Source organism: Trifolium pratense, linkage group LG7, assembly GCF_020283565.1.
Source record: "Trifolium pratense cultivar HEN17-A07 linkage group LG7, ARS_RC_1.1, whole genome shotgun sequence".
Taxonomy (NCBI): Eukaryota; Viridiplantae; Streptophyta; class Magnoliopsida; order Fabales; family Fabaceae; genus Trifolium; species Trifolium pratense.
Genome location: NC_060065.1, coordinates 35,913,315 through 35,922,819, shown reverse-complemented (window position 1 = coordinate 35,922,819; position 9,505 = coordinate 35,913,315). Strand labels below are relative to the sequence as shown.

Below are 9,505 nucleotides of genomic sequence, written 5' to 3'. Positions count from 1 at the left end.
AGTTTAATTGGAAAACATTTTTTAGGCGTAGTGGTAACTCGGAATTTAGTTTAATTGTTACTGACATTATCAAAATTATGTTATCATGCATAAACTTTGAACTGAAGTTTGTTAGGAGACAAGCGAATATGATTGTTCATACTCTTGCTCGAGCGACCATTTTTTGGGCTAGTTTTCGTAAATTTGAGATTATTCCCTTATGTATTGAACGTCTACTAGTTAATGAAATGCATTAAGTTTGTTTGATTAAAAAAGAACTAATATATTTAATAAAGAGAAAGTAAAGTTTTCCAATTTTTTTGTTTTTGTGGTGAACATTAGTAATATTTATTTTAGGGTAAATGATCATTTATCCCCCTGCAAAATAAGCAAATTTTCGTTTCGTCTCCTGCACATATATTTTTTTTTTCTGTTTACCTCCTGCAAAACATAGATTCCATCATTTCGCCCCCTGGGTGTACAGCAGGACAAGCGACTGTGCAAACTTGTTGACGTGACTTGTACATGTGAAAAAATCATTTATATTTATTTTTAAATTCTAAGTTAGATAATATTTTTTTAATAAAAATAAAAAATACTTTTTTCCTACAAACTAAAATAAAAAAGAATTTTCTTTTTTTTTTCCCCAAAATTTTTTAAAAAATTCCTAAAAATTATATATATTTTTTTCATACAAATGAATTTAAAAAAATTTCCTTAAAAAAAAATCCTCCCAAAATAAAAAAAAATGAATTTTCTTATTTTGCTCCCAAAATGAAGATTTACTCCGAAATAAAGTATATTTTTGAAATAAAAATTTTAAATATTTATTTTCAAATCTTTTTGAATTAAAAAAAACATAATCTTTATATTTTAAAAAGAAAACTTTATTTTTTGTTATTCTCTTTGAATTAAAAAAAATAGAAAAAGATTTTCAAAAAATAAAAATAAAATAGGAAAAGAAGTTTTATTCGTGTTTTTCTCTTCTATCAAAACCATTTTTCCTAGAACTAGAAAAATAGAAAGAAGCAGAAGACAATAATGAAGTAGAAGACGATTTCGACGATTGAAGAAGACGACGACGAATACAATCACGACGGTGGAAGCAAACGATTCCGGCGAAGATTCGGTTTTTTTTTTTAATTCAAAAAGATTTGAAAATAAATCTTTATTTTGGGAGTAAAATAAGAAAATTCGTTTTTTTTTTTTATTTTAGGAAAAAAATTCTCAATAATTTTGTACGGAAAAAAAGTTATTTGTAGGATTTTTTTTTTAATTTTGTAGGAATTTATTTTATTTGTAGGATTGTTTTTATTTTGAAAAAAAAAATAAGAAAAATCATTTTTTTTTATTTTGTAGGAAAAAACCTTGAATTATTTGTTTGAAAAAAATATTATCTGACGTGTTTAAAAATAAATATAAATGATTTTTTTCCATGTGTACAAGCCACGTCAGCAAATTTGCACAGTCACTTGTCCCGCTATACACCCAGGGGGCGAAATGAGGGAATCTATTTTTTGTATGGGGTAAACAGAAAAAAAATCTATGTAGGTGGCAAACAAAAATTTTCTTATTTTGCAGGAGTAAATGATCATTTACCTTTTATTTTATCGTATAATGGTAATGGAGCGCTTTAAAATCCTATGATATGAATGTTAACCCTAAAATTCATGTCATCTTCAATCAGAAATTCCTAAATTGAAAATTAGAATTTTTCATCTCTTGTATTATTCATTCACTTGCGAAAATGTTCTTCCGTTCAATAAAGTGTGTGCAAGTTAAAGCTTTTTTGAGTGGTGGTTTAATTTAATAATAAAGCTTTTAATAGTGATTTTGTGCGTTCATATTTGGAGGTGGTTTAAATGAAATGTTATGTATTTTGAGCGTGTCTTATCAATGTGGTAATTAAATTATTTGGTTTGTTTGAGTTTGAAGGAGGTTTAACTATTGTAATTACTAATTTTATATGCGGGGTTGAATTTCGAACTCCGGACATTCCATTTATTCATTTGAGAAAAAAATTTGTTTCCAACCATTAAGCTCCTTGAAAAAAATAAAAAATAATTGTTTTTCCAAAATTGGAAAATTTCTATGGTTATGGTTGGTTGAAAATTTAAAGTTTCCTAATAATATACTGGAAAATTGATACGGTTGATTGAAAAATTAAAGTTTCCTAATAAAGTTTAACGGTGTCCCTTCATTGCTGAGTAATAAAGATAAAATTAACATGACCAAAAATAAAAGATAACGTTCCTTTATTATTATTGCTCAAGAGATATGAAAACTAAAATAAAATTTGAAAGCACTTCCAAATGAAAGTTGAGATTAGATATTTTTGGAATTTTTTTTTAATATACAATGTATCAAAATTAAACTATACGAAAAGAAATGAATCTTTTTAGCAAAAAAAATGGAAAAAGAAATGAATCTTAATAAGAAAATATATGAAAGTAAATGACTGAATATTTGAATAATTATTCATGTTTGTTATCTCTGAGGTTAGGGAGTGATGATGGCAGTGACACAGAACAGTGAGGTTGATGATGATCATGGAAAAGACAAGAAATCCAACCAAAAAGTTCCATTCTACAAACTGTTCACATTTGCTGATAACCTTGATGTGACATTGATGATCATTGGTACTATCTCTGCTGCTGCTAATGGAATGACACAACCTATCATGACTCTCATTCTTGGCAAAATGATAAACATCTTTGGCTCCACTGATCCACATCACATTGTCAAGGAAGTTTCTAAGGTCTTTTTCTTTTCACCACTTTATAGATATTAATTAGATTTTATAATGTTTGCTCACTAGGTCATTCATTTGTATTTTGCATATATAAATTTCAGGCTTCGTTATGGTTTATTTACTTGGCCGTTGGTTCTGGAATCGTATCATTCCTACGTAAGACATCTATTGCTTTCCCTCTCTTCTCATGCTTCTTTACTACTAATCAATGGTTTTAAATTGTGGTCTGCAATCGTAATTTTGGTCACATTATAAAAGGGTTATTTTGTTGGATGTTGCAGAGGTATCATGTTGGATGGTGACAGGAGAAAGACAAGCTGCGAGGATTCGTAGTTTGTACTTGAAAACAATATTAAAGCAGGATATAGCCTTCTTTGACACCGAAACAAACACAGGAGAAGTAATTGGTAGAATGTCTGGTGATACAATTCTCATTCAAGATGCCATGGGAGAAAAGGTGTGTATATTTTCTCTTTTAGTATATAAAATCGCCTTCATTAATTCATATAAATATTATAATGTGTCATGATTTTGCTAATAAATGATTATAGGTTGGGAAGTTTATTCAACTTGCTGCAACATTTTTTGGTGGCTTTGTGGTTGCTTTTGTAAAAGGATGGAGACTAGCTTTAGTTTTACTTGCATGTCTACCTTGTGTTGTCATTGTTGGCGGATTTATGTCAATGCTTATGGCTAAAATGTCGACTCGTGGACAAGCTGCTTATACAGAAGCAGGAAATATTGTTGATCAAACAGTCGCAGCCATCAGAACAGTAAGTGCTAAAATGAAACTGAAATACTCAACTAACAGTCCGTGAACTATATCCATCACAGACTCACAGTTCGATTCTTTTTGGCCTGGTTTGGTTCAATGGTTTGATTTTTTTAAGAGTCCTAATATTCAATTTGGTTCGGTTTTTGTTTTTTTTTCTTCAACTGTCCTAATTATAAGTTAATAATAGGAGTTCGGTACAATTCGGATTATAAAGAATTGGTTTTGCTTCCTAAACCGAACTTTGAACAGTCCTAGTTTTAACTACTGTCTTTGCTTTTTCTAAAACTTGATCAGGTTGCATCATTTACTGGGGAGAAAAAAGCAATAGAAAAGTACAACAGGAATTTAAAAGTTGCGTATACTACAACGGTTCAACACGGAATTGTCTCAGGGTTTGGAATGGGGGCACTATTATTGATTATCTTTAGCACCTATGGACTTGCAATGTGGTATGGTTCCAAATTAGTCATTGAGAAAGGATATACTGGTGGAACTGTCATGAGTGTACTCATATGTCTTATGACTGGTGGAATGTAAGTGCGAAGTTTAAATATTTGATCGAATAAATTCTATCGACCTGGCATTTTATCCGCATTTGACTTTTGTAGACCGTTGATGATAAATTTTCATTCATTTACAGGTCATTGGGTCAGTCATCCCCATGCTTAGATGCATTTGCTGCAGGACAAGCAGCAGCATATAAAATGCTTGAGACTATTAAAAGAAAGCCTAAAATTGATCCATATGACACAAGCGGCGTTGTTTTGGAAGATATAAAGGGAGATATTGAACTTAAAGATGTTTACTTCAGATATCCTGCAAGGCCAGATGTTCAGATATTTGCTGGATTCTCATTGTTTGTTCCGAGTGGCACAACTACTGCTTTGGTCGGTCAAAGTGGAAGCGGAAAGTCCACTGTGATCAGTCTATTGGAAAGATTCTATGACCCTGAAGCTGGAGAAGTACTTATAGATGGTGTGAATTTGAAGAACTTGCAACTTAGATGGATAAGGGAACAGATTGGGTTGGTTAGTCAAGAACCTATCTTGTTTACTACCACTATCAGAGAGAACATAGCATATGGGAAAGAAGGTGCAACGGATGAGGAGATAACAACAGCAATAACACTTGCTAATGCCAAGAAATTCATTGACAAATTGCCTCAGGTGTGTATAAATATTGCAAAATTTTACACAATGATTTTTGTTTTTGGCTTGTATTGTATCTTTGATTAAATTTGATTGCAGGGTCTTGACACCATGGCAGGACAAAATGGGACTCAACTTTCTGGCGGGCAAAAGCAAAGAATTGCGATTGCAAGAGCAATATTGAAGAATCCAAGAATCCTTCTTCTTGATGAAGCAACAAGTGCATTGGATGCTGAGTCTGAACGTATTGTTCAAGAAGCATTAGAAAAAGTGATGTTCGAAAGGACTACTGTTGTTATTGCACATCGTTTGACAACTATTAGAAATGCTGACACCATAGCAGTGGTTCATCAAGGAAAAATCGTGGAGAAAGGTTATAAATGAACTTACTATTTCTCTTTGATTTATGAGTTTAATTCAGATGCTTTGTCAGTGTTAATTAGTTTTAAGCCAACACTCAATGAGAACTTATTGTATTGCTACATAAGCCTACTTTGCAATCACATTTCAAAAAATAACTTCAAAGTGATGGATTCTCATTAAACGCCATTGTTAAACAAGTTTACACTAACAATACTGTGTGTGTGCGTACATGCGTGTGTGAGTGTGCGTGAATGCGTGTGTCTGTGTGTGCACCGCATGTAATTTTTGATATATTCCCTAAATATTGTTATTAAGTTATTTCAACAATCTATGTAAATTGAGTTTAGTAACAACATGGAAAGTGTTATTCACTTTTGCATGCTTCCTTTTTACATAGGAGCTCATGATGAGTTAATCAAGGACGTAGATGGTGCTTATTCTCAGCTTATTCGTCTACAAGAAGGAGAAAAAGAAAGCCAAAAGTCGGAAGAAGATACAAGTCACATTTTAGATAGTCAGAACCAGAGAATTTCCTTTGTGAAATCAACAAGTCAAAGATCATCAAGGAGACTTTCCCGATCACAGAGATTTATTCTTCCTCATCAAAGTGGTGTACAAACAGAAGCATCAAATATCGAAGAAGGTCAACTTGAAAATAAGAAACGTAAAAACGTTTCTATAAGACGTTTGGCCAACTTGAACAAACCTGAGATTCCCACCTTACTACTTGGATCCATTGCTGCAATAGGGAATGGTGTAGTGTTCCCTATATTTGGCCTAGTGTTTTCATCAGCCATTACTATGTTTTATAAACCACCAGAACAACAGAAGAAAGATGCTAGGCTCTGGTCACTTCTATACGTGGGTTTGGGATTGTTTAGTCTAGTTGTTTTACCACTGCAGAATTACTTCTTTGGGGTAGCAGGTGGAAAACTTGTAGAACGGATTCGTTCACTGACATTTGCAAAGGTCGCGCACCAAGAAATTAGTTGGTTTGACGACCCTGCAAATTCAAGGTATGTTTAAAATGTCTTTTTTTCTTCAAGATAGAATAAAGATACAATACTTAGTTATCATGCTGAAATGAATCACCTTACAGTGGTGCAGTTGGTGCAAGATTATCTACCGACGCTTCAATGGTTAAAAGTCTTGTCGGTGATACGTTGGCCCTTATTGTGCAAAACATATCATCAATCACAGCTGGTCTAATTCTAGCATTCACTTCTAATTGGATTCTTGCTTTTATAGTTTTGGCCGTGTTACCAGTTGTCCTTATACAAGGAATTATTCAGATGAAATTTCTTGAAGGATTCAGTGCAGATGCCAAGGTTAGACTTTTCATTTTTTCCATTACATTAAAAGGATTATAAATTGCACAAATCGTGACTCTTTTTTCTTTTATCTATGTAGATGATGTATGAAGATGCAAGTCAAGTGGCAAATGATGCTGTTAGTAGCATCAGAACTGTTGCATCGTTTAACGCAGAATCAAAGGTGATGGATATGTACCAGAAGAAATGTTCTGGTCCAGAAAAACAAGGAGTTCGTTTGGGGCTCGTGAGTGGCGTAGGATTTGGTTTCTCTTTTGTTGCGCTATATTTGATGACTGCTTTTTGTTTCTACATAGGATCTGTTCTAGTGCAACATGAGAAAGCAACTTTCCCGGAGGTTTTCAAGGTAAGACAATCACTTAATCGACTTAAGATTCTCTACATTTGAAGACTGCTTTATGCTTCTTTCGACATTCTCAGGAAAGATTTTGTGCAGGTTTTCTTTAGTTTAACTATAACCGCAGTAGGTATTTCTCAGTCAAGTACCTTGGCACCAGACACTAATAAGGCCAAAGATTCAACCGCTTCAATATTTGAAATTCTAGACAGTAACCCTACTATTGACTCAAGTAGCAATGAAGGCGTAACATTAGAAACAGTTGCCGGTGATATTGAACTTCAACATGTCAGCTTCAATTACCCAACAAGGCCTCGTATTCAAATTTTCAAAGATTTATGTCTAAGCATCCCTGCCGGAAAGGTAATGTACAATTAACGAGTTGAAAGAAATATACTCATTTGAGAATATGTAAGATAATTGTTGATATATTTTTCTGTAGACTGTTGCGTTGGTTGGAGAAAGTGGCAGTGGAAAATCGACGGTTATAAGTCTACTAGAGAGATTTTATAACCCTGATTCTGGATATGTATTACTAGATGGAGTGGATATCAAAACTTTCAGATTAAGCTGGTTGAGGCAGCAAATGGGTTTGGTTGGTCAAGAGCCTATTCTTTTCAACGAAAGTATTCGCGCCAACATAGCATACGGAAAAGAAGGAGATGCTACTGAGGACGAGATAATTGCAGCAGCTAATGCAGCCAATGCACACAGCTTCATAAGTTCTCTTCCAAATGGTTATGATACATCAGTTGGTGAAAGAGGAACACAATTGTCAGGAGGACAAAAGCAACGTATTGCTATTGCAAGAGCCATGCTGAAAAACCCCAAAATACTTTTGCTTGATGAGGCAACAAGTGCACTTGATGCCGAGTCCGAGCGTATAGTTCAAGAGGCTCTAGATAGAGTGAGTGTTAACAGAACTACTGTTGTAGTGGCTCACCGTCTTACAACAATTCGAGGGGCTGATACTATAGCAGTAATAAAAAATGGAGTGGTTGCTGAAAAAGGAAGACATGATGTGTTGATGACGATTACGGATGGTGTTTATGCTTCATTAGTAGCTCTTCATTCAAGTGTATGATAAAGATATTTCATTTCATCTTCTTGACTACTCCTATAACATCTTCTAGGTTGTTCTATCATGTGTTTTTTCAACATCTTTATCAGTTTTCCTTGTTTATTACTGATTATTTGTATTAGTAAGTTTATCAGTTTATGAATTATTCAGAGGTCACATTAGCCTAATCAATTAATAATAACAATAAAAAATAAACACCAAGTCTTACGACAATAGCTATTTCATTCTTCTCAATCACAAATTTACACCAAGTCTTACGCTATATGCATGCATGAGACCATAAGCTGCTATTTCCATTCACAAAAGAACTGGTAAGTAAAACAATTTTCCCCGGTTATACATAAACCAACAAGGTGTAGTGCCATCTTGGCTGAATCCTAGTACTATTCAATTGTTCTCTCATATCATGAAAATTCACCACTTCAGCATTGTCGAATGTGTGATAGCTGTTTGTTTTTAAAGAATAAAACACAACACTTTGGCCATAAAATCTATTAAAATATATTTTGTTTTCCATTCCAGGAATGTTTGCCACAGCGGAAAATGATGTTTTACCAACAAAAAGCATATGATTTTTTAGGCTTTTAACTTTCATCCACGTCATTGTATCCTCATTCAACTTGAACACCTTTTGCAAAAGGACTCTCAAATACTGACAATAGATTGCCATCACATTCAACTAAAAAGTTGTTGAAGTGGCTGCTACATGGAGCTTGAGGCTCCTCAAGTACTTTCCAACTTATTTCTTCTCTTGTTACTTCTAAAACTGCCAACTTTCCTGTAACGCCAAGAAAATAAAATAATCCATTATGGAAAGCCAGATTTATGTTGAAGAGAGGAAATTCCCTATAAATTGCAGTCTGCAATCGTAATTTTGGTCAGAATATAAAGATTTAAAATGTTTCTACAATAGTATCGCGACTGCAATTGTGGCCGTATATCGACCATATTTGTCCGTAATATCAAGGTTCACAATGAAACTCCAATAGGGACCGTGATAGTAAATGTGACATTCGTGTAATAAGGGTTATTTTGTTGGATGCTGCAGAGGTATATGTTGGATGGTGACAGGAGAAAGACAAGCTGCGAGGATTCGTAGTTTGTACTTGAAAACAATATTAAAACAGGATATTGCATTCTTTGACACTGAAACAAACACAGGAGAGGTAATTGGTAGAATGTCTGGTGATACAATTCTCATGCAAGATGCCATTGTTGGGTTTTATTCCTGACGCCTCTTGTGTATAGAAAAAGTTCGGTTGACGGGGACAATTCACCTTATGTGTTCCACATATTTTCCGACGGATATTAGTCTCTGCTACATAGATTAGTCACCGCAGAAAAATATATTTATATTTTAATCGAAGAGATATATCACAGAAAATGACAATAACTAAACACCTAAAATTCTCAAGTTATAAATAGGTTTTTTTTTTTTTTTTTTTCCTCACACTAATAATAATATTGGTAAACTTGCAACTGTATTTTTCTCCATTCTCAACTTCAACAGATTATGGCATGTGAAATTGAAACACGATCTATAAAATGAGATTATGGCATGATGATTCGAGATTTGTTTCTACTCATGAGATGAAGATGGTGAAAAGGCAAGGTGTTAAAATCTATTTCATTCTTCACAATCACAAATTTACACCAATACTATAAGTTATGCTTTACATGGCAGAAAAAGATGAATTTATGGGTAATTATTTGCAAGGGGTGGAGAAAGATCAGGGAGA

General features: G+C 33.5%; 1 protein-coding gene across 1 annotated transcript; it reads left to right on the top strand.

Moving 5' to 3' along the window:
- The first annotated feature begins 2,491 nt into the window (after positions 1–2,491).
- On the top strand, positions 2,492–7,769 carry LOC123896353 (ABC transporter B family member 9-like). The gene is made up of 12 exons (XM_045946750.1): positions 2,492–2,737; positions 2,833–2,887; positions 3,013–3,188; positions 3,283–3,504; positions 3,801–4,039; positions 4,147–4,672; positions 4,754–5,027; positions 5,415–6,033; positions 6,117–6,345; positions 6,428–6,694; positions 6,785–7,048; positions 7,128–7,769. Exons 1-12 carry the CDS (start codon positions 2,492–2,494, stop codon positions 7,767–7,769), a joined length of 3,759 nt encoding a protein of 1,252 aa, XP_045802706.1.
- The last annotated feature ends 1,736 nt before the right edge of the window (positions 7,770–9,505 follow it).